Genomic DNA, 26,904 nt, shown 5'->3' on the forward strand with positions numbered 1-26,904 from the left:
CTCAACTCTGAAGTTCCCCTCAGCTCATTGTTCTGGTTTCTGTACAGCCCACAACTTTACTGCTATGGTTCAGTCTCACCACTCCCATCAGCATTGTTTCCCACAGCAGCAGTATATGCTCTGAGCAAAAAAGCTCTGATGGGCATAGTGTACACTACCTACCCAGAACCAAACAGCAGACAAACAAAGTTAGCAATTAGCTGATGAATTTAGTGGAGCATATAGCTGCTAAAAGCCAGATATCTTAGAGTGGATATTGGATTTCTTCAGGTGGAAACACTACTCGAAATGGATGTTAATCTTTCACCATGGCCATGCTGGATTTGTACATAGGCAGCTGTTTGCTTACTTGTTCACACCTTTACAAAGTGATAATAGGTCAATATTGTGTTTAAAGATTCTTCTGCTGCCCCAAAGTAGCAAAAATGAATAATTTAATCCAGATTTAAAGTTTTGTCTCCAACTGTCCGACATCCATTAAATCTACCATTCCTGCCATAATTGTGGTCTCATGCAGTTTTAAAAGGGAATAGGTGAATACAGCAGACATTTGGGATGCATTCACTCTGGGGTTTTTCCGAATAAATTGCTTGGATACTGAAATTTAACTCTGTATTTGTTTCAAACCTGTGCTGCTTGACGTAATGGACTCTATTGTAAAGTTGTGGCTATTGGAGTTGCCAGATCTCAGCAATGAAAATAGTGAGTAATATTCTATCATAACTGATAGGACTGACAGATCCTATAAAAAATCCTATAAAGTGATTTTCATTTTTTCTCATCCTTGGACTTACTCATGATAAAGTTTGAGTCAGTGCAAGTTGCTCTGTTTAGCATTAGTGGCTGTGGCTTCTCCATCCATCCATCCATCCAGGTTACTTTTCTACCATGGAATATATAAAAAAACATACACATTCATATTCAAAACAGAGCACCTTGTGGAAACCCACACTGGCTCAGGGAGAACATGCAGACTCAACACAGAAAGACCAGCTGTTCTTCTGTTAAATAAAAGAGCAGAGAGGTGAAAGTAGTTTTCCTGCTTGTCAGAGGATTATTCTGAGCAAAAACCCTACCAGACAGTGAGCTTTTAGGGCAGCAGATGTATTAACTAGATAACAGCACATTGAATTACTATAATGTTGCAACTAGCAATAGTCACTTTTGGTTAAAAATGCTCCATTGTGGATTGTTACTTACATTCGGTAGTAAACGGAGGTCTAATTCTATGACTTCTATAGGAGCAGTTCACCTCTTATGATATTCCTGTCCAAGGCTGACTCTAAGCTGGCCTCTATGAGGGTGTATTCTGTCTTGTTATAGATGTTCTCCACCCAGACGCCTTCTCACTTCAAACTAACCATACCCACAATCACATCTCCCTTTCTCTGCAACCCTTTATTCCTCCTCCTCCTCCTCATCAGTCTGTATCCACCCACCAGCACTTCAGAGCTGCCAGACTCATCCTTAGCCTGGCTCTGTGTTATGTTTCTGTGTGGCTGAAGGACTTCTAAACACTGATGCTAAAGGTGTCTGATTAAACCTTGAGTGATGTTGAATATATTGCTGCTTTGCTCACACTCTGCTGCCTGGGGAGTGGAGAAATTGAGGTTGGCAAGAAGTACTGAAAAATGTATAAAGTGTATGAGGATGTGTTGAAAAAATAATATCTCTAGTGCTGTGTTTAGCTCACGCTGATTGATTCAGCCTACCTCTGGTGCAGAACATCACACTTTAGAATCATGCTGTTTGATATTTCAAACAACATGACTGTAAAGAATGAACAGCCCAAACAATTTGTATTTTTTCAACTACTGTTTGTTCACTTCACTTAGTTTTGTTGACAAGACTAGTTTTCCCCAAATGTGTAGGCTCACTCCAACCCAGATACATCATCTTTAGGTCTTTCAGTGGAGTGTTACATTGAAGACACTGGTGATGATAGCAAAATACTAGAGGTTATTTTGCAGTTGTTGCAGATGGTATCAGTATAGAAGCCTTTTGTTTACAATGATCAATAGCTGACTTTTTTTTCCTGCTGATGAAGAATGTTTTGTGCCCCTGGGACCATGGCAAGCCATTCATAATGCAGTGAAAAATGTCAAGACTGCAAATGTCAGTGAGAAAATCAAACATATTTTTTCAAGTAATAATCAACACCATCTTTATGTAGAAAACTGCTTTTTTTCTATTTGTTCTATTTGTTATGATCATACCTATTGGTATGATCATAGATACCGGTGATTCAGAATATGTCTGGATAATGAAAACCTTGAATGAATGAATAAACAAAAATGAAAGCTAATGTCAGCATGCTAACATGCTCACAATGACAATGCTAACATGTTGCTGCTAAGCAGGCATAATGTTTACCATGTTCACCATCTTAATTTAGCATGTTAGCATTTGATAATTAGCACTTAATAAATATTACATATTCTTGCGGGGAACATGAATGTGTGCACCAAATTTGATGGTAAGTCATCCAATAATTGTCGGGACATTTTGCGCTACAAAGCAAAAACGGAACCTTACAGTGGTGCTGGAGAAAAGTCAGGGAATCACCAAAGTCTTTAGGATTCATCCACTGGTGACCATGACTGTGGCAATCCATCATTATTATATATTAGCCATGCAGTTAGCATGATGTGTTTTATGAGACTTAAACCAAGAAAAAATCTTTAAATGGGAGACAGAACATTTCTGTAGCCCAGTTTTTTCATAGTATACTACATATGTTTGCTACAATATGTATAAAACTGCACATAACAGGCAAATGTCTGGATGTTGGGATGCTGTAGACAGCATTTTTCCAGCAATGCTCACTGCATCGTCCCCTTTTTTAGTAACATCAGTCAACAGCATCAAAATACATGCTAATGCTCCAGCTGCAGCAGACTGCAATCAGCTATTAGAGCACAATCAGTGCAGAGAAATATGTGTGTACAAACTGATTTAAAATAACAACAACAATATTATCTGTAAACTTATTAACATTTACATTTATACCTTTTTTTCTATAAGTTACAAAAGTTCAGTTCATAGTGCTTGAATCCAAATGTTATTTCTATTTAATTTAAATATTCAATTGAATAAATTCTATTTATTTAAAACATGTTTATAGTTTAACTGGTATTGCCAGTAACATATATTCTAACACACACTTTCCATACATATGAAAGGACCTATTACATGCTCTTTTTTTTTTCTTGTTTTTTCTCCATATTCTCATACCCTTCTAATGTGACAGATGTTGATATGCTTTTAATTATGATATGAATATGCTTGATAAAATCATATTGCATCCACATAAAGAAAAAAAAATTGAAGGCCTTATTGATTAATTATGACTTAGAATCTCATAGTAACAAGACGAATCTCATAATCTCATCATGTATCTCATAAATATCTTATAGATACAATCTCATAATTACAAGAGACTATATCTATATACATTATAGATATGGTGTATATATAGCATATATAGAAGTGTATGTATATTCAGAAACTATATGTAATAATGAGACATGGATCTTGAATTTCAGGATCTCATCTTGTAATTATGTACATAATTATTATATAATTACAAAATAATGTAATTATTGATTATGTCATAATTACAAGATTGTATCTAAATTATGTTTTTTCATAAATACAAGATTAATCTCTTATAATATATATATATATATTAAAAATATTAGATATGAATTTTGAAATTCAGATTACAGTCACGTAATGGTGAGAAATATCTCATAATTATTAGATAAGGATCTTGTAATTACAAAATATGTAACTTATGATAATAATATTTATGATGATAATTATGATTCAACATAATTATTAAAAGAAACAGATCTCATTATACATACATATACATATTATAACATTATCATTTAAAGACACATAATTGTGAGATTTTTTTTCAGTTGTCAGCTGTTAAGTCATAATTACAACATACAGAAGTCTTAACAACATTACATAAATATGTCTCCTTTTTTTTTTTTTGGTGAATGCAATGTGCTTCTCTAATGCTTCACACCTTTAGTATATTTTCACATGGTACATATTTGTCATTATTTTCTTCTCCCAGGAACCCCTACTCCTGTTACGTTGCACCCCTAACTGCTGTTATTAAATCACCGCTGTAATGACTCAGTTTCCCCACAGGGATCAATAAAGTTTCACACCTGGCATGTTTTACATACGCAAACACTTGTTAAGTGGGTTTTGATATTGCTTTTTTGAACACAGTGCACTGACATCATGTCATGTTTGTCTCTGGTCCCCTGCAGGTTCACGTGGGCACCTCCCATCAGGAGCAAAGGGTTGTGGGATATCTCACGTGTACGCACCTCCACGCCATAGAAGGTACAATTAAAACTCAAACTCTCCATCTCTCACTGTTTTTCTTTATCTCTCAAAACACACACACATCCCCATACACACAACTGAATGCACATGCACATATAAATGTATTTATATGATTTCCATGACACTGTCTTTCACTTTTCAAGGCTGTTTAGTACTAAGAGTGGATCTTAGCTCTGTGTGCATGTGTCTTTGTGATTGTCTGGCTCTAGGACAGCCAGATAGCAACAATAATACAGCGACACACATAGCCATTTGTGTGTGTGTGTGTGTGTGTGTGTTTGTATGTCCAGATAGCTAGATAAATGGGCGCATCAAAACCCCTGCGTTCCTCCTCCTGCTGTTCCCATGGCAACTGGCTCAAGCTGTTTAAGGCGTCACAGCCCTATTTAAAGCCTCCGGTCGATGCCTCCCTCATTTTTTACCAGAGACACTTCTCCCACCTTCGCCTGCTATTCTGGGCTCCTCCTACGCTTCTCACAGGTCTAAATATAGCAGTGCCAGGGCTGTTTCTAAAGATACATCAAACATAAAGCCTTTGGGGGGAGGGGAGTTGGATGTGGAGTAAGACAGGGAGAACGGGGAGGAAAAAAGGGGGAGGAGCACTGAGACCTGATTTTTTTCTGGGAAGAAAGAGTTTTTTATGAGAAATCTTATAGACAGAAGATCTCACATACAGAAAATATATTTAAGAAAAAAATAATACTAAACTGGCTGTAAATGGTTGGATCTTTATCTGAAAGTAATCTGATTCGACATTTAGTATAGTATTCATTGTCTAGTGTCTAGAGTACTATACGAGTGTAGTGCTGATATGAGCGAGTCTTGTGTTCTGTTCCTCTCCTACGCACCTGTTATGACAGCTTCCCAGGTGTGTAAAAGCTCCTGGTTGTAGCATCAGTACTACAGCAGCAGCAGTAGTAGGAATTTTATCAATGTGTGTTTCAGTGAAATCTTGTTGTTAAAGAATAGGGATAAATCAGGGCAAGGATGCATTAATAAATGTCTTTGGGACTGAATAGGTTTTGAGTTGAGATTTAAAACATTCAGCAGAGTTTGCTGACTTGTTCCATGATCTGGGAGCCAGGACAGAAAATGTTCAATGACCACAGCATGGGACGGCACTTGCAGGAGCACTTATTCTGATGCTCTGAGAGGCCTAGTGGACCTATATGGGATCAGCAACTCACTGATATATGATGAAGCCAAAATGTGTAACGCCTTAAAAGCACTTAGAAAATTCAATCCCAAATGTAACAGGAAACCAATTTAATGAGCCAGCACTAGGGTGAAAACTGTGGAGTCTTAGTAATCATGCAGCAGAATTTTGAACTGACTAATTGTGGTAGCTTGTTCGCTTAAACAAGAATAGAGTGCATAACAATAGTCAAGATGTAAGGAGACAAAACAATAGATTATTTGTTTGAGTTGTTGCAGAGATAAGAAGGAGAGTTGTTTGGTAATGTTTCTTAATTGAAAATGACAGTAAAGAATAAATGACTTAAGTTGTTTCTCAAAACTTAAGTGGGAATCAAAAATGACCCCCATGTTTCTGGGAACAACCTTTGAGTTAGAAGCCAGGGAACCAGCGAAGTGCTGATGTAAAATTTCTAATTCGTCTAATCTGGGGCAAAGGCCAGAACTTCAGTTTTGTTCTGATTTAACTGAAGGAAAGTGTAAGACACCCAGGCACTAATCTCCTTAAGAAAGTTGTGTAAAATGGCCAGATTTGAAAGTTTAAGTTTCACATATACATAAAGCTGGACAGCATCAGCATAGCATTGATTAGAAACACAGTCAAACTGATGGTTAATGTGCCATAAGGGGAGAATAAAAGAGGCCCCAGGATTGACCTTTGAGGAACTCTATATGTCAGATGAGCACAATCAGATACTCTGTCAGCAATGGATACAAAGAAGTTATGATTAGATATAGAAATCATTCAAGTGCTACAGACAGTTTTCTCTGTTCTGTGTGGAGAATATTTCCTCTACAATTTCAAAAATGCAAGTTGCTTGCAGACAATTTTCCTATGACTTCAAAAAATAAATATGTTGGCTACAAGCTACAACTTTTTAGACAATGTATTTAACATCAAAAGGTAACATCAGACAAAATTTTTACACTATTCCCATCGTACTCATTCATTCAAAGTTTAAAAACATTTTTCCTTTGTCCACTGAGAAAGTGTGCCACACATTTACTGGTGACGCTTTTCCATAAATTAACCACTTAAACAGAAATACATGATTTTTTACATTAGTCCTGAGCCCTTGTTTATTAAACATGCACATTATTTTTAAGTTATATTGGTTTTTCATTTTAAATATCTCTTGGGTACTCAGGTAGTAATTTGTTTTTGGCTTTATACATGGTCTGTACTGTATCAGGATCTACCAAGTTCCTGAAATGTAAAGCATTTCCTGTAATATGCATGGGGTGGTTCTTGATAAGTATTTTTGCTTTTGTTTCTCTAGTTTCTCTTCATTAATTTAGTTTCTCTTGTAGATATTTTGAAGTATTAAAATTGGATTTATATTTGTGTTATATGTATTGCACCATACTTCCACACAATAAGTAATGAATGGAAGGGAACAATATAAGGGCTGATTTAAATTATTTTTCATTTGATGAGTTTTAGTGTTCCCATTAATCACAAAGGTGTTTTAGAGGCTTGTCAACCTAAGGAATTATGTCATTGTGGTAGAATAGCTGTTTCCCCTTATTCAGCCTGACATTGTGACATGTTAGCATATTCCTTTTTGGAAGGGTGTAGTATTTTGTTTTTTGCATTACCCTGACCAGTGGTGAGTGGCATATCTGTCCCCCCAACGTTATTTTCAATTGTTCTTTGGTCACTTGGAAATAGACCACATGAAGTTAATTATTAAAAAAGACACAGCAAGATGCACAGTAAATAATGGAGGCCCTGCTGATTTGGTCATGTTAGCAGCTTAATCATGTTGCTCATCATTACATGTGATAGTCATTTAGTCATCACACACTATGATGGAAAGTTATGTGAATATGCTGTATGTATTACTAACCTGAATTTCTGTTTGCCATCATGTGTTGTGAAACATCATGTTTCATTTGAACTTGACTGAATTTCCCACCGGTATTTACCGCTTTGTTGACTTCCTGGTTGTTAATTGGAAATTCCCAAATTTGTGAATTCACAAAGACTGTTTTAATGAATCATTTAACAACTTTTAAATGCTGAGAGCAATAGATACAAGGTTCATCTTCCAAAGTCAGACAAAAGAAGGCAGCAATACTCAATTATATTTTCCAATTTTATCCTAGTCATACTTACTTTACTTTAGAGCTTTTAGTGGATTTTTGTTAGGTTACAAATATATAAATTAACATCATCCAAGTTTTTTTGGGCAAGTTTTCCTCATAAATACATTTTTGCACAGAGAGAGCTAAGCCAAGCTGAGACAATCAAGTACACACACGCACAAATACACACACATATACACACATGCATAGGCAAATGTACAGCAAACACACCCCCACAACCCCCAGCTTCATCTTTCTCTTCGTGATCCAGTAACACAAAAAGAAAAAAAGAAACATTACATTTCACATGTACTTGAGCTGGAGCTGAGAGTAATCAAAGCCAAAGCCACCTACTCACCCACCAATATCTTGACACCTCTTTGTTTCTCACACTCTCCACTATTCAGCTGTTATTTCTCTCACCCACTGCCTCCCTCTATTCACCTCCTCTCATCTCTCTCTAACTCTTATTTATCTGCTTACTGGCAGGAGTGGACAGAGGCAAATGTTGCCAAAGCAAAATAGAACCAAAAGTGACTTAATATTATGTCACTAAAATTAGTAACAAACCAACAACTTAGTGAACAAAATGTTACAAAAAAAAATAAGAACAGGACTTTGTTGTGTGCACAAATCTGTAGTTACAACATGCAACATATACAGTATGTATATGTCTATGTGCAGTAAAAAGAGAAGACAGCACATTGTAAAACTTAAAAAAAACAAGAAACCAATAGATTTAAGGTTTTATATAACTAGTGCAGAAGTATGTTACTGTAATACACATTAAAATTTAAAAATCAGTAGTAATGGGAGTGTTATATATGAAGCAGCACAGTTTACTATGCTGCTTCATATATATGACACTGCCCCCTATTATGATACCATAATTTGTATTATCATTTCTATTCTGAACATATTTTAGCATGATGTAATATATCATATCATAATGTACTGCAACATATAACACATTGTAACATATCATTTCATAACATATCATACTGTATTGTGAAGTTATCATAATGTATTGTATCGTAATAATGAACTGTATTGTAATATATCGTATTCTACCGTTACATATTGTAATGTATCATATTGTATCATATATTGCATTGTATAGTATCATAACATATAATTTTGTAGCTATCATATCATATTGTGTCCTATTGTGTTGTATTGTATTATAAATTGTTTAATTTTGTATCATACCATATCATATCCAGATGTGTTATATTGTATGGTAGTAAATTGTATGATAACTGATACTTTTTATCGTGTACATGACATATCCAGTGATATTCTCACCCATAACATATATCATTTCATATTTGGTAAACAAAACTGCTCTCTATCCCCAGTTTTTCCTTTCTTACGCTCTATTTTCCAGATCAGTTCAGGTCAGTTACATGCTGGGGTGATTTTATGACATCTTCTCTCTCTTTCTCCCTGCTTGCTCCCTCTTTCCCCTACACCCACTGCACCGTCTGCCAGGTGATGCCTCTGTGCGATGTGAGCAGCTGGACTTGTTGCTCCAGTGGGGCGCAGAGTTTCGCCAATCCTCATCACAACCACCTGAGGGAGAGAAGGTGCTGGAAGATCTGGTGGCCTTTGATGTCATCCTGGGAGACCTCAACTTTGACAACTGCTCTTCAGGTACGCAGTGGGGCTGAATCAATACATTCCAAATAGCACATTTTATTTTTATTACTACCAGTTCAAACAACAACATGATCTCTACAAGACCTCTTGCAGTTCTGACACAGCTAGCTGCATGGTGCCAAGGTTTTTACAGTGAAAAATAAGAAATGATTAATACATTTACCATTAATGGGAAAATCCTGAAGATGAACTACAATGAAGAAACACATGACTCATCACCCATAACAATGTGATTATTGCTTTTCCCATAATGAAGTTTAGTGCAATCAGTTTCTTTCAGTTTCAAATGTGATATCACAGTTACTAAATAATACCTAGTGTCAAATATTTAATAAATAAATACATTAGGAAATACCATTATTTATATGAAGAAATGCAGCAACAATAAAATGCTGAAATAATCCAATACATGTTTCAGCTCATTATCAGGAAAACATATTACAGGTAATTTTCATTCCAGCAGGAATTTCCTTTTTCCAAAATCTGTTTTTATTTCATAGCCATTAACAGTGTTTTATTCACAATTCCACTTCTGTGATTAGCTGTTTGCTCATTCAGACCAAAGCAACAACCAGTCACATAGCGAATTTTGGATAACATGTTGTTTTTGGTCCCACAGAGTTTTAGCACTTTTATTGTAAGTCACTTCCAACAAAAGCACATGCCAAATAAATGTAATGTAATATAATGTTAAAAAACCCATATTCTGTATTTCTAATACAATCTAGAAGAGGATTCTACCGATTATCCTGGAATGTCATCAAATTAAAACTCTTTATTCAGATAAATATCTCATGAATTTCCATAGGTTTTGTTTCATAACATAGGTTACCTAAATAGGTAAGACAAGTGTCAACATCTGCAAGAAAAAGTCTTAAGATTAGTTTTTTGTTGAGGTTGAAGAATGAATAACTACAAATTGAAGGTTGGGAAGAAGGATATATACTTTATGCAAACAATAATTCCTCACATTCACATTCACATTCACGTGACCAAATAACAGAAACATTGAAATACACAAAAACAGCTTTATTTATTACTCCTGTTCCCAAGCAGAAATAAGTAAAGAAATAATGCAACTTTGTCCTCTATGTGTGCCCTTGTGTTTTTTCCAGAGGACAAACTGGAGCAGCAGCATGCACTTTTTACTCAATACAAGGACCCGTGTCGCCTGGGGCCAGGGGAGGACAAACCATGGGCTCTGGGTAACAACACACACAAACACACACACACAAATGCACACAGACACAGTCACAAATTCCTATAGGGTCACAGTGTGACATTACATATACTGTAGTGCACATAAACATTCAATGCTTGCAAACCTTCAGAAAATATACACTTATATATGTAATATACATATACATATGTAAATACACTGCCACAAACTACAGCTCCAAAAATGATGGTATACTGGAGGTGCAAGTGTTACTATACACACAACCTCCGTGGCAAATGAAATCTGGTGATCCATACTGTGCATGCAGAGCAGAGCAGACTATAATCTGGTTCTGTCTGGCTAAATTAAGATGCACCCACTGTGTGAATTAAAATACACCCAGTACAGTGTGGTGATACATGGGCATTAGTGACGTAAAGACTGGAGGGTTTTGGTCTGGATATGAAGCGTTATTTAGGCCAGCAGTATTTTGGGGACAGTGTGGGCAGGATGGAGTGAAAGGGCTCATTTAGAGAAGGGCTTATTTATTTGGATGGGGAGATTTTGCACTTCTTGTTTGGTCGCATTTAGTCAGGGGGGGAGAAGAAGGCGGGAAAAGAAGAATGGATCGATGAATCAATGAAAGAAAGGGACAGGAGATTATCTCATTTCATAAATCTTATCCAAAGAAGATAAGACCTAAATGAATACAGTAGCAGCCAGCTCTTGTCAGATGTTGAACTGACCATGTGTCGATAGATTTTATAAAATATGTTCCACTCTCAGAGCTCCAGGATTCTTCTGGTGCCTGCCACCGAGCCAGCCAAATACACAGACAGCTTGCAGATTGTCCTGTATTAAAATCACATGGGAATTACTGCTGGCCTTAGACCACCTGATAGTTGAGAGCGGTGACACATAGGTAAATTCATAATGTCGAAGCTGTGAAGATTAAAGGTTTCTGTAAAAAAAAAAAAAAAAAACTCTCTCTGTTTATCATCTCCTACTCTCATAACTCTTGATGATGCGTTTGAGTTCATGCTTGATGGCAGATTAAACATGTCAACCACAAACCAAAAACCAAAGTAAAGAAACCGTGGCCTCTCGTGTATTTTAGGAGTTATGGTAAAGATTGGAGTGAAACAATATTTATTTTGTTCCCCACACTAACACTACAGCTTGTTGGTGATGTCAGAATTTATGAGGTCAGGGAAAGTGGGGTCATGTTAACTATCTGAAATTGGCAATGTCTATAACTTTTCCCCAAACAAGTAAAAAGTAGCACAGCAGCCAGTCTGTGTAGCTGAGTCTGCCTGCCTGACACCTCAACATCTTTGTTTCAGTGATCTAAAACCTGCTCTTAGGCTTGTGAAAAGTCTAAGCTGTGCGTCAGACACCTAGTTTTCATAAGAGCTCCCAACACTGGTGAATTGACTGGAGTAACGTCAGAGTGCCGCTCTCTTCATATGGGGCATTTTAAACACATTATCCTGCCCACATACTCACATACTCATTGTCAAAAGGATCTCTGAGTGCTCATCTCTCTCTGGCTGTTCACTGGTTGATGACAGTGGATTTTGGTCTGAGATCCATAAAGGCGGATATATGCATCTACTGACCACTGGTGCCAGAAGTAGGGGGGCCACAGGTCCACACGGTCCTCCCACATTCTTTTTAAATCAAGAATCACTGTATCCCGTCAAATGCCTCTATATTGCAACACTTTCGGTAAAAAAATGCAGGAGGTTTTCTGTGAATCACATAGAAATCAACTGCTATGTATTTTGCTTCTTCTACTTCTCTAGTTTTTTGCATCTATAACACAATCTGCTTGAATGTCCATCAGAATACGTTACAGTTATTAATATGATTCAGGCAGGTCAGAAATGTGTTACATTAATGTCTGAATTTTACATTAATGTTGTTCAGTTGTCACTGAATGTAATCCGGGATGTTGCAGAAACATCAAAACTGATATTCAGATTCTTTCCTTTGACTTTATTAAATACCTGCAGTCTCTTTAAATTGAGAGAGTGATGTGCACATTTATGCCCGTGGCGCAACAGCGGTAACTTCATTAATACCGGATCAGTCAGGATCTAATTATGATCTGTGTTCTGCTACCCATCTACACCATTGATTGTATACAAAGAGGTCAGCTGTTACTCACAGATTCCAGGTTTATATGGTGGAATTGTTTGTATTAAAGCAGCCCTTATGGATGAATCCTGAGCTCCATCAGAGCTGTCAGGACATTTTTACCCCATACCCACTTGTCCCCCCACCCTACCCCCAATGTTTGCCCTTGCAGTCCTGTGTAAAACAATATAAGGGGCTACGTTGGTGTGGGCGTGTTGTTTAAAGTGCCGGTGAGACAATAAAATACGATCCAGCAAGTCCAGTGGAGTAACAGATAATTGTGTTTAAAGGCTGGTCAAAAAAAGACTGCAAAGCAGTTTGTAAAACTAACGACTCTGGAAAGTTATCTCACCGCAACCCTGTTTACTAGTGCACACATGTGGAATGCGTCTGTGTCTGAGGACCCCCAAAAAGTATGAATGGAACCATGTGCATGTCCGCGGTCTGCGTGCAAGTCTACAGTCTCTACAGAGCGCAGAAGTATGAAAAGGCCTTAACACACACACAAACAAACACACACACACACACTTTTTGGTCCCTGCACTTCTGAAATGAATCCAACACTTCTGATGCTGACGCCTTCTTTGCCACATCAAAAAAACAAAGTTGTACTTTTAGAGAATCTACACTCAGTTGCCAGTTTATGAGGTACACCTAAATGAAACCAATAAGATCTTATACAACAGTCCTGCAGTAGGTTTGAGTTGCAACAAGTGATTATTTTATTGTCAACTTTTTCATAATTCTATGATTATTTTTCATCAGAAAAAAGAGAAAAATGTCAGTCCCAGTTTCCCAGAGTCCATAAAGTTGAATCAATACTTCTGTAAAACAGCTGCAACAAAAACTTGACATGTAGGCAGGAATTATTGCAGAGCTCATCATGGTCATCATAGTGAGTACATGTGGTACATGTTGGCACATCAATAAGTCACAAAAAATTAAATATTGTATCTACAAGTAGAATACAGGTGACTATATGTGCAGGTACTATATGTTGCTGCAAACAAAAACATGGAGTGGAGGTGAGAGTATTTGTTTATCTGTCCTGACTGTTGAGCCAGATTTCAATCCATCTCTGAAAGCAGTGTTCAGTATGGCTCAGCATGATGACAGACAATGGACAAAGTAGGAGTGTGTTAAAGTGAGCTTGATTTTGGAGCGTCGCCCATTTGAATACCATTTTAATACAGAACAAGTGCAGACAACACATTATCATCTGAACATTTGAAAGGAGATTTTCACCACTTTCTCATTGTCCAAACAACCATATAGCTTTTGGAGGTTTTTCACTGGGCTCAAGAAAGTTCTCACTACACTGAAGAAAAGAGGAATTTGACTGTATAACAATAACTTTTTTCTTCTCCATATTATTACTTTCAAAGGGGGCATTTAGGGAGATATTAAAATGAAGAGTAGTCAGTGAACATTATTAGAAATGTGTTCAGCAGCCTGTGTCTGCCTTCACTGTGATACATTTTAATGTGATTCCACGCTGTCATTCAACAGGTACACTACTGGATACCAGTGGCCTTTATGACGATGAGGTCAGTTCACCGGAAAGTTTACAAAAGTAAGTCACACACACACACACACACTTGTTTTTGTCACTTTAGAGGACATGCTACTGACCTTTATTAATTTCCAGGGGACCTACCCAAACCTTTACAACAACACAGCCTATATCCTAATCAAAAACTAAGTCTTCATGGTCTTAACCCTAAAATCTGTGTGGTTTACATTATGGGGTGTGGCTTTTTGTCCTCAATGGGAGGTGCGTCCCCATAATGCAAGAGATGAGCACTATATAATCAAGTAAAAAAAACAATATATAGACATTAAATCATGTTTTGAATATGCATTTTTGTTTATATATTACCATTTTTATTTTGAATACAAAATCTAATTTCCAGATTTGTTCTTGCTTCATAGCTAGCTTGACGCTAACATGAAGCTGTTAACTAGCTTAAACTGAAACTGGGCTGTGTTGCATTCAGAGAAAACAGACAGTAATCAGTAATACTGATTTGATGAGCGAAGTTAAGTGTCCTCTGATGATACAAAAGAGCGTAGGCCTATAGGCTGAGCCCCAGGCAGCCCCAGCCCAATTTAACCCAATTTTAATGGAGTTTGTAACTCTAAGTCCCAGTAAAAAGCTTTCGGCCTTACCACTGCTCTCCATGATTTGTGATCCAGCGACTCTTGATTTTACTAGAAATTGTAACAATATTTCTGCAACTCTGTTAGAATTGAATGAGTTGAATGAAAGTTATTTTATTACTTTTCCTGTATTTGGTCTGTCTGTCTAAACCTCTACAAACTGTCTCACATCTCTGTCTGTCTCTGTCAGAGTGATGGAGAATGAGGAGGGGAGGAAGGAGTACCTGGTGTTTCCTCCCAGTAAGAACCAGTGTCCCGCCAGCAGTCAGAAGGGGAGGAAGATCCCACTGAAGGGCAACGGACGCCGGATTGACTACATCCTGTACAGCGACGAGAGCCTGCAGCAGGACTGGAAACTGGTATGGTTTAGCAGAGGATTACAGGAAAAGTCTTAAAGGATAAGGCTGGCAATATTCAATGTTTTCCTTATTGTCAACAAATCCCATGAAATGACCAAAACCAACAATGAATTGATCCTACAAACAAGTATTGTGTGTGTATCCAAAGCCTGATATATTGTACACCTCTGTGCGGTAGATCTCCATGTCCAAAAACTATTAAAGACATATAAGTGAGCTGCATTGTTGCAGTGAGTGACATGTTCCTTCATTACCATGAACGTGGTCACTGTTACAACAAGGAAATTATAGATAAACCATCCTTATCCTTTAAATGATCTTAAGTTAAGACCGATTTCTACCATGCAATAAGACAGGTTTCATTTCCAAGTGTTTTTGTAATACAGATATAAAAGTATAAAGTTATATTGACACTATTTAAATTTGGTATTAGTTGACTCAGAGTGAATAAAATATTAACTTTAAATAATAAAATTGACAGCAATTACACCAAGCAATGTCTATTTGCAACTCCTCATTACTGGTTGCATTTGTACTAGTTGTGACCATTTTAAGCAAAGAATTTCCTTGCTATTGCTATATTTGAAGTTCTTAAGAAGTGAAATCATCCAGTTACTGACAAGAAACATTTTTTTGAGATGAATCAGAAAACTAAATATAATAGACAGACATATGTTTTTTCAGCTTTCCTCTCCTGTTTTAGTCATCCAGCAACTGCTCATATTCATCTTAAGACCCCATGTCTAAGGGACTCTTCATTATTTATCAGGGAGGGAGGGAGGTGGCTGGGGTGTGCTACAAATATTTTTCCTGAGAAACTGGAGGAAAATGCATAACCCTCCCTGCATCTTAAATTACCATATTTTATTATATTAACACCAAAGGTAGGTAGTATTGGAGGAATTAAAAAGCAAAGGCTGACCTTTTCCAACCATTACATTTAATAGCGAAATGTGACTCTTAAACCTTGGCCCCCCCTTACCTCGTCGGGAACAAAAGCAAGCTACCAGCCCAACTTACTCTGTCCTCTCCAATAGTACTGCAAAAGTTACCTATAACAATTCCAGCCAATGTAACAAGCAAACAACATGGAGGAAGTGAAAGTTATAAACAAGCAACTAATTTCTTGAGCAAAATGCAAATCTTCTTTACAAATAATCACATCATCACACAAGCTGTGTGCACTTCAGCAGAATAAGGATGCATGACAGCCACCCTCCTACCACACAAGACCAATAACATTTAATAAGCCTACACATCACACACATACACATACACACACACATCACAGCACACACAGCCAACATTAGTGACATGCACATATTAATAATGACTATTTTCCTAAATAAACCGTGACACAACAGTGACAGCTGTGGCCAGAATAGTATCAGCTGGCACAGCAGCCGTTATTAGATTATAAAAACCTACCCTCTGATGATCACATTAATGGAAGTTACTTGAAAATGAAATCCTGGAGTTGAAAACAGCCTTGGTTTTCTGCACCAAATTAGCCCTGGTGTGGGTCTTCCTTTGCCAATTAACTAAACACTAGTCATGGTTACTCCCTGTTTGTTTATCTGTTTTTTTCCCGCTAGCTTGTGATTGGGTCCGCTCCATTTCAGTGTGCCAGTGCACCGCTTAACACGTAACAGTGAAGGCCAGGAAAACTGTTGAAGTGGAGAGTAATCTGTCATCCAGCGGCAGCAACCACATAATTGTCAGCAGAAAAAACAAACAACAATGTCGGCCTACAGGGCAAAAGCCACGGTAGCTTTCCTACTGTAATGTTCACAATATGATTTTATGTAAGCCTAAATGACAGTCATCAGTTCTCTGTTATCAATCTCCTTTGACTTGTTTGTGTTTGTATGGGCCGTGTGCTCTCACTACTGATATATGGCGGCGAATCTGGTGTGCAGACTCTGCCTACTTGGTGCACCACCGGTGTACCAGCGTGGTAATGGTGCAGACCAATTCACAGCACACAGCGGGCTGAACTTGTCATGAAGTAGTGACAACAAAGCCCGCCCATTTAGAGGGAAGATATGGTTATGATTGGTCAATTTTACATTTTGTCATTTGAATTACTCGACTGTCTGTAAAATTATAGCTGGACCACCAATCACAGAGCTGAAAGCAGCATTTTCTTCCCAGCAACTGTGGAGATGCAAAATTCTGATGACAAAAGGGGCTTCTTTCATTTAACCCTTCACATTCCAACACAAACAGGTTTGAAGGTTTATTTCCTCAGAAACTTTTTGTGAGTCCCATCACCATACATGTATTTTGAAAAGAAAAAACATATTTAAAATAAATACCAAATGCAGCCATTTAAAGTTGTATGTCCCTCCCCTAAGCCAAAATAAAAAACATAAGTCGCTCCCCAGTGCTTAAAAAATGATTTGACGTGCCTCCCCCATTTTGCACCACACCCTCCCTCTCATAAATAACGAACAGTCCCTAAGCCAATAACAGGTTTATTTTCATGTGTTATTGTGTTAACTACGCTGAAACAAACCTGAATTTGCATTTGATGATGAACAATAAAGTAAGCCTGCAGCACTCAGTAAGTCAAAATCTTTCCGGTGAATACATACAATATGTTGACATGCAGGAACAAAGCAAAATGAATTTGGAAGTTTTCACATCAAACATGAATCTCTGTGCGACAGTCATCTGTCAGACGTGTGTTTGTTTGTTTGAAAGCTTGGTTTGTGGAAAGTGGATGAAATAAATCTGAAGTCATAGAAACACATCAGGTAACTGGCAAGACTGGGAATTTTCAGCAAGGTTGTACAGTAAATTGGTTTTGCACCAGAATTCCCCTTTCACCATTTCCAACAAGTCTTATTTGTATCAAACACCAATAAGTCTGCTAACAGAGGGTTTCCAATAATTCACAGCAACCTTGTGCAAGAATTCTGTTGAATCGAGGTCTAGTTTCTTATCATCAGGGAAGTGATCTGCCCATTCTGCCTTGATTCATTTCCAAGCAACAAGACATTTGTCAACGCTTGTTATCCTGAATCATGTGAGGCAGGACTGGAAACCAGTGGAATTATCCCACACACAGCAAAATGTTTTGACTTGGTAGAGGCATAAAAAGATTTGAAGACATAAAAGCTAGTGAGGAGAACAGTAAAACACAACAACACTGACTGGGAAGGAAGGAAATGAGGGCAGTATTGACATCCTCCGTCTGTCTGTGCGAGGCATTGGAGAGGATTGGAAAACCAAATCACATAATTTGCACAGAACATCTCTCTCTCCCTGTCCCTTTCTGTCTGACTCTCTCTGTGTCTAAACTAACAGCCACCTGATGCCACCTTGTGCCAGACAGTAGTTACTGTAACACCATTTCACTGACTCCAAAGTGAAACTGATACAGTATATTTTTATTAGTCATGTGCACATGATTTTGGTCTGGGGCCGTTTATCATAGTTTGGACCAGTCCCCTTATTTCCAACAAAGGGAACTGTTAATGCTTCAGCACACAGTGACAACAGTGTGCTTTCAACATTGTGGCAACAGTTTCGGGAAAGCCCTTTTCAGTTTTGGGTCTGATTAATAATGCTCTTGTGGCTAACTGGGAGAAAATTTACAGCAGCAGATTAATACCAAAGTGAAAGCTAATGTTTCTCTATGTCAGTGGTGGGATGTACATTCCCTCTGTACTGTCACAGTTTTGAGATACTTTTCAAAGGAATTTCTATGTTTTGCAATGTTGTACTTCTACTCCATTACATTTCAGAGGTTAATATTGTAGTTTTTACCCCACTACATTTATTTGACAGCTCTAATTAAGTCAAGTCACTTTTATTTGTATAGCCCAATATCAAAAATCACAAATTTACCTTAGGGGGCTTTACAAACTGTACAGCCCCTCAATAGACCCTAAATTCAAATAAGGAAAAACTCCCTAAAAAAAAAAACCTTGAAGAAAAAAAAAGAAAGAATAGACCAAGATAGCCAAACTACAGAAATAGAGCATAGTTACAAGCTGTACTTTGCAAATTAAAGGCCTTGCACAGCCACACAGGTATTTCATTGTAAATTGGGTGGAGCTATGCTGGAAATTACCAAGCTGTACACACTAATGTAGGTGCAACAAAACCAACAGAAGGCCGGATGAGATGTCAGTCAAGCACAGTTTGTACACGCCCACACTGGCCTAAGAAGAGGTCTAATTAGCTAACATAGTGAAAACATCTGTGAGCTTTAAGATTTTACAGACAAATATATAATCACTGCGTTTATGCAGCTTTAAAATACAGAATAAAATTAGTGAAATGATGATGACTCTTCTCCTCCCCCTGCAGGATATCGAGGAGTTCAGCTTTGTAACCCAGTTGGCCGGCCTCACCGACCACCTGTCTGTGGCCATGCGACTGGCTGTGTCCACCGGGGAAGAGGAGCCTTAGATTGATCACCTGCGCTTTTTAAAATTACTGCCATAGAGGGACGACAGACAACCAAGAGGAGAAAAAGAGATGAAGAGTTAACAGATATGGAGTGGCCTGAGAGAGACACAATGCAGTATTGCGAGAGGGCTGATGGGACATCGGAAAAAGGATGGATGAACCACTGGACAAGCACTCAGTTGATGGATGGATATGAAGGTGGTAGAGGAGAGCATTAGTAGGGGAGTGATAGGAAAGAGAAAGACTCTGGTGGGGAAAGATAAGCAGGGGAATTCTGTTTAGAAAGCCCTAAAGATAGTCATCCCCCCTGGGAAACCACACACACACACACACAAACACACACCCCTCACACACAAACAAAAGTGATGAACATTTTGACTGTCTAATATCGCCTGGCCTCTCTGCTCCTCTTCTCTCCATAAGGACAACACACTCCCTGATGAACTGAATCCAGAGGGTTTTATTTAGTGAATTGTTTCATGTAGCCAATTTACACACGCTCCTTTTATTGAATCTGTTTTAGCCGTAGTATAAGTATGTTTTTTTTTTTATGTTTCTACCTTCAGGGACAGTTGGATCCTCATTCTTTAGACTGTGTATAAAAGGAAAATACATTAAGTGATGAGAGTGAAGTGTCCAGCTACTGACTGGCCTATACACTGACCGTCTGTGTCTTTGTGTTGTGCTCCTTCCTGAAAGGCTATTGGTCAGTTCTGCTGTCAGTTATTTACCTTACTACTCCCACATCAGTCCCAGGAACCTCAACAAGTGTCTTTTTTTCTAAAAAACAAAAATCTTGTCTTTCTAAAAGGAGAAAAATAATATGATACAATTTCTATTGTCACCACACCACTTTTTATAGGGAGTTTAAATGCCTGTTTAATACTATATGGTATGTTTCTAAAAAAAAAAAGGTATTATATAAAGGGACATGGAATTGGAGAAAAAGTTGCTTGTTTGGTTGCTTATAGCATGTTTTTCAGCTATGACTGGTGAAAACTAGGAAAGTAAAGGACATTTTTTTTGGTGTAATAGTGGGAACTGAGGCTTTGTTGATGCATGATGGGAAATGGTATCAGTTTACAACTTTAATATAGTGGCTTGATACACACTTGCTAGAGTCTGGATGCCTGACGAGTCAAGAGGCATTTTGCCCTGAAACACACACTTACTGTATGCCAGTGTGATATTTCTGCATGTGATCCAACCGGCTAATGACACTTAACACACACAACAGTGCGCACGGAAACATACTGAGGATTTACATAAAGCAGGCACGCGTCATGTATAGGGGGATTTCAGGTACTGTACTGTACTGTAACATACCCTCTTGCGGCCATATTGGAGGTCCTCAAATGACTTGGTTGTCTTTGAGTAGATATTATCAGCTTGTTAGCTAGCAAACCACTGTAGCTATCTGGTTAGCGAGCCTTCACAGTCTTGTAAGCACGTCTGATTTGTACACTAGCTAAGTATAGAGTATACAGCACAGTTTTTGATTTTAGCACAGCCAGTTGTCCAGCAGACCACCATGAAGACAGCCATATTGTGACGCAACTGCAAAACCTCATTCAGAAAAATTTTAAAGACCTACAGGTTACACACACTCTGTACAACATGCCAAGTATGTGTAAAAACATTTTCTTAAGTTCTAAATGATCCCAAAGATTAAGACAGCCCACCCATAAATATACTGAATTCATGTTGTGCAAAGCTTAATGAATTCACACAAACCCAGCATACCAAGTACACAAATACATGGAGTAGTGTAACACTACAGTGCAACACGACTTAGGGTTCAGACTGAACACAAAACAAATTTTAGAGGCTGTGTGATTGCATATAAAGTCATTGCAAAGATGCAAATGAATGTCACTTCACTCCAGGTGGCACAAAATGAGGCAAGATGCATCCACCAAGTTCTAAATGTTTTAACTATTGACTGTATATAGAGATGGACGTCATGACAGCTCCCCAAAAGTGAAGCCAAAACATCTCGATCTCCCCCGGTGGCTAGTCAAATTTACACAGATAACACACAATTCAAAAATTTGCTTTAAGTTCAGTCTGAACACACCTGCTGGTTGAACTACTGTAACTGCAGACACATATCAATGCAGAAATTACATCTGGCATATTTTAACTTGTTATAATGATATTATTACATGGCATTCACATTTGTAACTCCCAATCTTAAGCAGAGCCACACAGACCATGGTGTCAAACAGGAGCTGGAGCCTTGTGAGGACCAGTGTCAACTGAATACATATGTTTTGATAGATTGACAAAGTAGCTGTTAAGTGCTGAGATTTTTGTCCTTTTGATCCCTGTAGATCTTTGGTTGTGGTGCTCCCTATAAATGTGGGCAATGTTGAGTGACAGGCCATTACATTTACCTCAAAAGTGAGAAAAAAGGAACTAATTGTGTAGCAGCTTGGCAAAATTTAGAATGACATGGACAGTGGCCACATTTCAGCATAAGTGACAATTATGAAACAATGGTAAATGCTAAAATATTATGTAAAAGTTGCACAAATAGAGAGGAGCTGTAAAATCAACAAATTGGCTAAATAATGTCAGTTACACACCAATATCTATCTAAAGTTTGCGAACATTAGCCACTGGTTCTGTATTATGGTCAAACTAGCAGACCAAGTAAGGCTGTAGCAGCTAAACCCCTGAGTGTAAGGGCAGGTTTTATTACTTAAGATTTCAACTTTTCATTTTTAAGTGATAATAAGAGAAATAATGTGATAATGGTGGTCTATTGCAAGTGCGTACTAATGTTAGTTAGCATGAAGCATCAGATCAATGATCTACTAGGAACACATGGATCAAGTTGGTGTCCATGATTGGACGACTACCAAAATCATGGAGTATATTTGTTTTAGAGCTATGTGTAAAACATCAGTTACGTAGAAGCTTGTCTCTCTGCAAGGTTTCCAGATACTGTGTGATCTCCATGGTCTGCACTGTGAACAATGTTTACAACAGCTTTTTGATCTGTCTGCCTGTTTCTTGGCACTAGAGGGAAGGTTTTAAAGTGTCAGTTTCAACACAGATGTGTGTGTACGTTTGGGCAGCTCACATTGTGTTACTCTTTTCGATACAAATGTGCTAATTAGTGTTTCTCTGAACACATTGTGCTGAAAGGTTACAGATGAGGGGTGCCTTCCATTCTGCTAATTCTGCTTCCTCCATCTTGCTCCTCTCTTCTCCAGCCCCTGGCGCGGAAGTCAATCGAGGTTCACCATCATCAAGGACATCCCAATCCCTTAAATGCGAGAAGAGTGTTGGTTGTATTTCTATTAGTCACATGATTCCTTGATGCTGCAGTAGATCTATAATCAATATTTGATCAGCCATCAGGAACCAGGTGTTTTTATTTTAACTGTTAATTTCTACACATTTGATAGTTGACTTCTACACAATCGACAGTTGAGATGCTGAGTAATTGCCGTCTCCTCAAAATGACACCGGAATGAACGAGGATTTCTCATTTGGTGAATAAAATTCCTTCATCCTCACATCTTTTTACCTGCATCTCTGTCTTGTATCCCCGCTGGGAGGAGAGGAGGAGACATGAGTCAGGAAAGCGAGGATCCACGTTAGTCTAATGTAAAGCACCCGAGGTTTCAGGACTATACACCCTACTGCTGTGAGTGCATGTGTGTGTGAGCGTGTGTTCAAAAAGTGTGTCTGAGTGAAACATACTGGTTGTTCTGTTATGTATGTTCAATTGTTATTTTACACACAGTATGAGTCAACAGGTCACCTGGCTGCTCTGACACTCTTTATGACTTACATTATGATTATTATGACTAATATATTCTTCTTATTACTAAGATTTGTATCTGTGCTTTTTTTGTATTCAGACTTCATCTTGTATTTTTTTTTTTCTTCGATTGAGTCTGTGTCAGACTCTGCTAATCACTACTCCTCTGGTCAGGGTGTTCAAATGAGATCAAATCCTAGAATATGTTGTTTACTTGGTAAATAGTCATGTAAATACACTACAGATCTACAGTGAGTTACAGAAAGGTGCCACAGTTTCTCTGAGGATCTGTCTTCAGGTTAAATAAGTTGAGTTTTGATTTATTCTATTCTGTTACTTAACACCTGAATACAACTGAATAATTCATCTATGGTGGAAAGAGTGCAAACAAGTGTTCAAAAAGTGGGACTTCTGTAACATCTTCATAATGAATACTACACTTTTGTGTTCTTATCACAGTTGGATTGTGGGATAGTTTTTATGGTTTGAAATTTCTTTTGTTTTGGTAAGTGTTCTGTGTTTGTATTTTTGCATATTGTTGATGACAAAAAGACTGACAAGAAATGGGCAAAGAAGCCAATTGGTTGAAGGTCAAAGGCGAAGGTGTGATGGCAAAGCTGTGTGCGAGTGCAGTATTCATGATGAGCTGTAGCTCTAATCCAGGAGGACTATCAGGTGGAACCTGGACATGTCAGCCACTCTGGCTTTCATTCAATTATTTAGAAGGTTAAACTCACCGGATGATAGGCAATCTTTTTAGCGAATGCTAAGGCTGAAAAAAAAAATCGCTTGACAATTAGATGGGAACATGGCTAGTGTTTCAATTGATCAACCAGAATTAATCAGACATAGCCTCTGAATTACTTCTCAGCCTCCACAGACCCTCTGTGCAGCTGTGCCTTCACAACGCAGAGCTGCTGCAGGGCAATACCCTTAGTAAAGACAACATAGGTTGACCTCCAGTATAGTAGTCCAGCAGGAGAGACATGATGTTGAGTTGGACATCACACCCCAACCAGGGCTGCTTTTCTCACTTGGGTCTTTTCTTTATATCATTGTCAAAACAAACAGTGTCATTAATGGAACACACAAAGAAATTAAAATGTCCTGATGATCATGTGATTGGTTATGTGATGAGAACATAGACACCAAAATGATCTATGTAGCCCCAGTGCTGAATGCAAATATGATGTTGATTGATAATCAAGAGACAAACATGAGCACTAACATGTATTTACAATAACATGTCCTTCTTCCTTCCGGTGATTCACAATGCATTTCGACCAATAATCAGCTAGGACTCCTGTATTATTTTGGTGTCTATAGTCTAAGGTGAGCAAACCAATGTGTCAATGACTGACAAATCTCTGTATTCCTGAAATAATTTTGGTATTTTGTAACATTTCTGAACACCAAACACTGTCCCCCTTGTGTCTCAGCCTTGTTCAGGACAGAATTATTCTGCATTTGGGCTCTAAGCTTTTGTAGCTGCATGTACTGTAATAATGCTTTGGGCTTGTAGTCTCAGTAGAAGTGATGCCTCACTTTGCTATCCTTTTGGTTTGATTTTATATAATTTTTCTCTGTTCATGTTTTTTTAAATGTCTTGGATGGGATTGTTTCATGCCGGGGTCGTCTAGCTTCGTCTCTGTAATGTGGCTGGGGGATCGATAGCTTTTCTCTTTCTATGCTTCATCAACAAACTGCTTATTTTCTTCTGCTTTTTTAAAAAAACAAAAGAGTTTTCCGTCTTTTTTTGTGTCATTATTTCAATTCTGAGTATTCAGGTGTCATTCAATGTTTTAGTAACAGGAGTCTATCAAAGCTTATATGGAAATAGTCACAATATAAGACAATAGTGACCACTGAGTGGAAGCAGTGGTTAACCTCATGTTTCACACGAGTGAAAAGGCAATATAGAGTGTGTTGTGTATCAATTTATTTCCCCTTTTTTCAATGTAAAAACACAGTCAAATTCACGATATGTAGGAGTATCTTGGCTTTATTGTTCTACAGTGAGGTTGGTATTTGAAGATGACATTAAGGTCAAGCAAAAAAAACCTTAAGGGAAGAAGAGGAAGTAGAAGTGAAAGAAGCTGCCCTTCTGCTTTGATGAACAAGGGGAAAAAGTTCTACTTCTAAATTTATATACGGTGCGGTGAAGTGTGGAAAACTCCCCTTACACCCAAACTGAAGTACAAACATGTATGACAATGATGGGGTTTTTTTTAATTTAAAAGTAATTAGTGTGAATATGTTAATAATAATAATAAGAAGAAGAAGAAGAAGAAGAAGAAGAAGAAGACGAAGAAGAAGAAATATTTAGTATAGCACCTTTCACAGAAATAAAATTCACAAAGTGCTTCACAGGAATGAAAGTTAAAGTTAAGACCATAGAAACACACATATGCCACAAGTTAAAGTTAACATAAAAACATAATAACAAGAACCTTAAAATGAATCCTAAACCGGATGGGAAGCCAATGTAAAGAACTTAAAATAGGTGTAAAGTGAGTCATCCTGCTGGACCTGGTTAACAGCCTTGCAGCAGCATTTTGGACCATTTGTAGATGGTTCAAAGATGTCTTGCTGAGACACGTGAAAATGGAATTACAATAGTCCAGCCGGGATAATATGAAGGCATGAATAATCATTTCGAGCTCTGGTTGTGATATGACAGACTTGAGTTTTGTGATGTTTCTTAGATAGAAAAAACATCCATGGGTCAATGATTTAATATGTTGAATATGTTAAAATGCATAGCCTGGTCAAATATAACACCAAGATTTCTTAAGTTAGACTGAACAGCTGAGGAAAGGGACTCAATACTCTTAGCAACCTTGGGAGCTGATAATAATAATAATGCATTTAATTTGTACTGCACTTTTCATTCGTCAGGTGGCCACAAATACAACTCTAAATGAATGCTAATGTTTCTCTGCGTTTAGTGGATAGGTAAATAGGCAACTGTTTGCTAACCTATAAGCCATGACAACTTATGTCGTGATAACATGTCAATGTGGTGTTTACAGCTTGTCTTCGTCTATGTGAGGACAGAAAATTATGATAATTAATGCTGTTTTTAAGCTGCATTAATCAATATTTTTATATGCATAATAGGTAAAATGACTATAGGCTCATCGTAATGAACGCACAAATAATTATCACCCAACTCTGCAGCTATCCTCACCTGTAGGGAGCATTTTAGCATCTTTTAGCTAATTGTTTTGGTTCTACAGCAGGCAACTTTACTGTTTTAACCGCTCTCATCTGTGCAGCGGGCAGAAGTTTTCAGTAAAAAAGGTCTGAAAAACCTAGTGATGGATTTAGCAGCTAAAGAACTTTCAGTGAACAGTGAACATTGGATTTACATTCATCATTTGGATAGAAATTCAACTCCAAATGAATGCCAATAATGCTCTGTGTCTGCTGGATGTGTACATTATTTGCTAACATGTTCATAACAACTTTAGAAAGTGAGATTAGGTCAATGTTGTGTTTACAACTTGTTCTATTAGATCAGTGCTACTCATTGCACAGCTCACAAGCCTCATGCAGCTCGCCAAGCTTTAGTTGGC

At 37.8% G+C, this 26,904-nt stretch overlaps 1 protein-coding gene across 2 annotated transcripts in view; it reads left to right on the forward strand.

Moving 5' to 3' along the window:
* Positions 1-25,095, forward strand: part of smpd3 (sphingomyelin phosphodiesterase 3) — a 71,714-nt gene extending 46,619 nt beyond the window's left edge. For both annotated transcript variants that reach the window (XM_067588968.1, XM_067588966.1), the window contains exons 5-10: positions 4,293-4,368; positions 9,145-9,306; positions 10,428-10,517; positions 14,120-14,183; positions 14,961-15,129; positions 19,450-25,095. In XM_067588968.1, the coding sequence (XP_067445069.1) occupies positions 4,293-4,368; positions 9,145-9,306; positions 10,428-10,517; positions 14,120-14,183; positions 14,961-15,129; positions 19,450-19,551 (663 nt within the window). In that variant the 3' untranslated portion in view covers positions 19,552-25,095. The remainder of the gene's footprint in view (positions 1-4,292; positions 4,369-9,144; positions 9,307-10,427; positions 10,518-14,119; positions 14,184-14,960; positions 15,130-19,449) is intronic.
* Positions 25,096-26,904: the final 1,809 nt, after the last annotated feature.

This window comes from Thunnus thynnus, chromosome 5 (assembly GCF_963924715.1).
Source record: "Thunnus thynnus chromosome 5, fThuThy2.1, whole genome shotgun sequence".
NCBI lineage: Eukaryota > Metazoa > Chordata > Actinopteri > Scombriformes > Scombridae > Thunnus > Thunnus thynnus.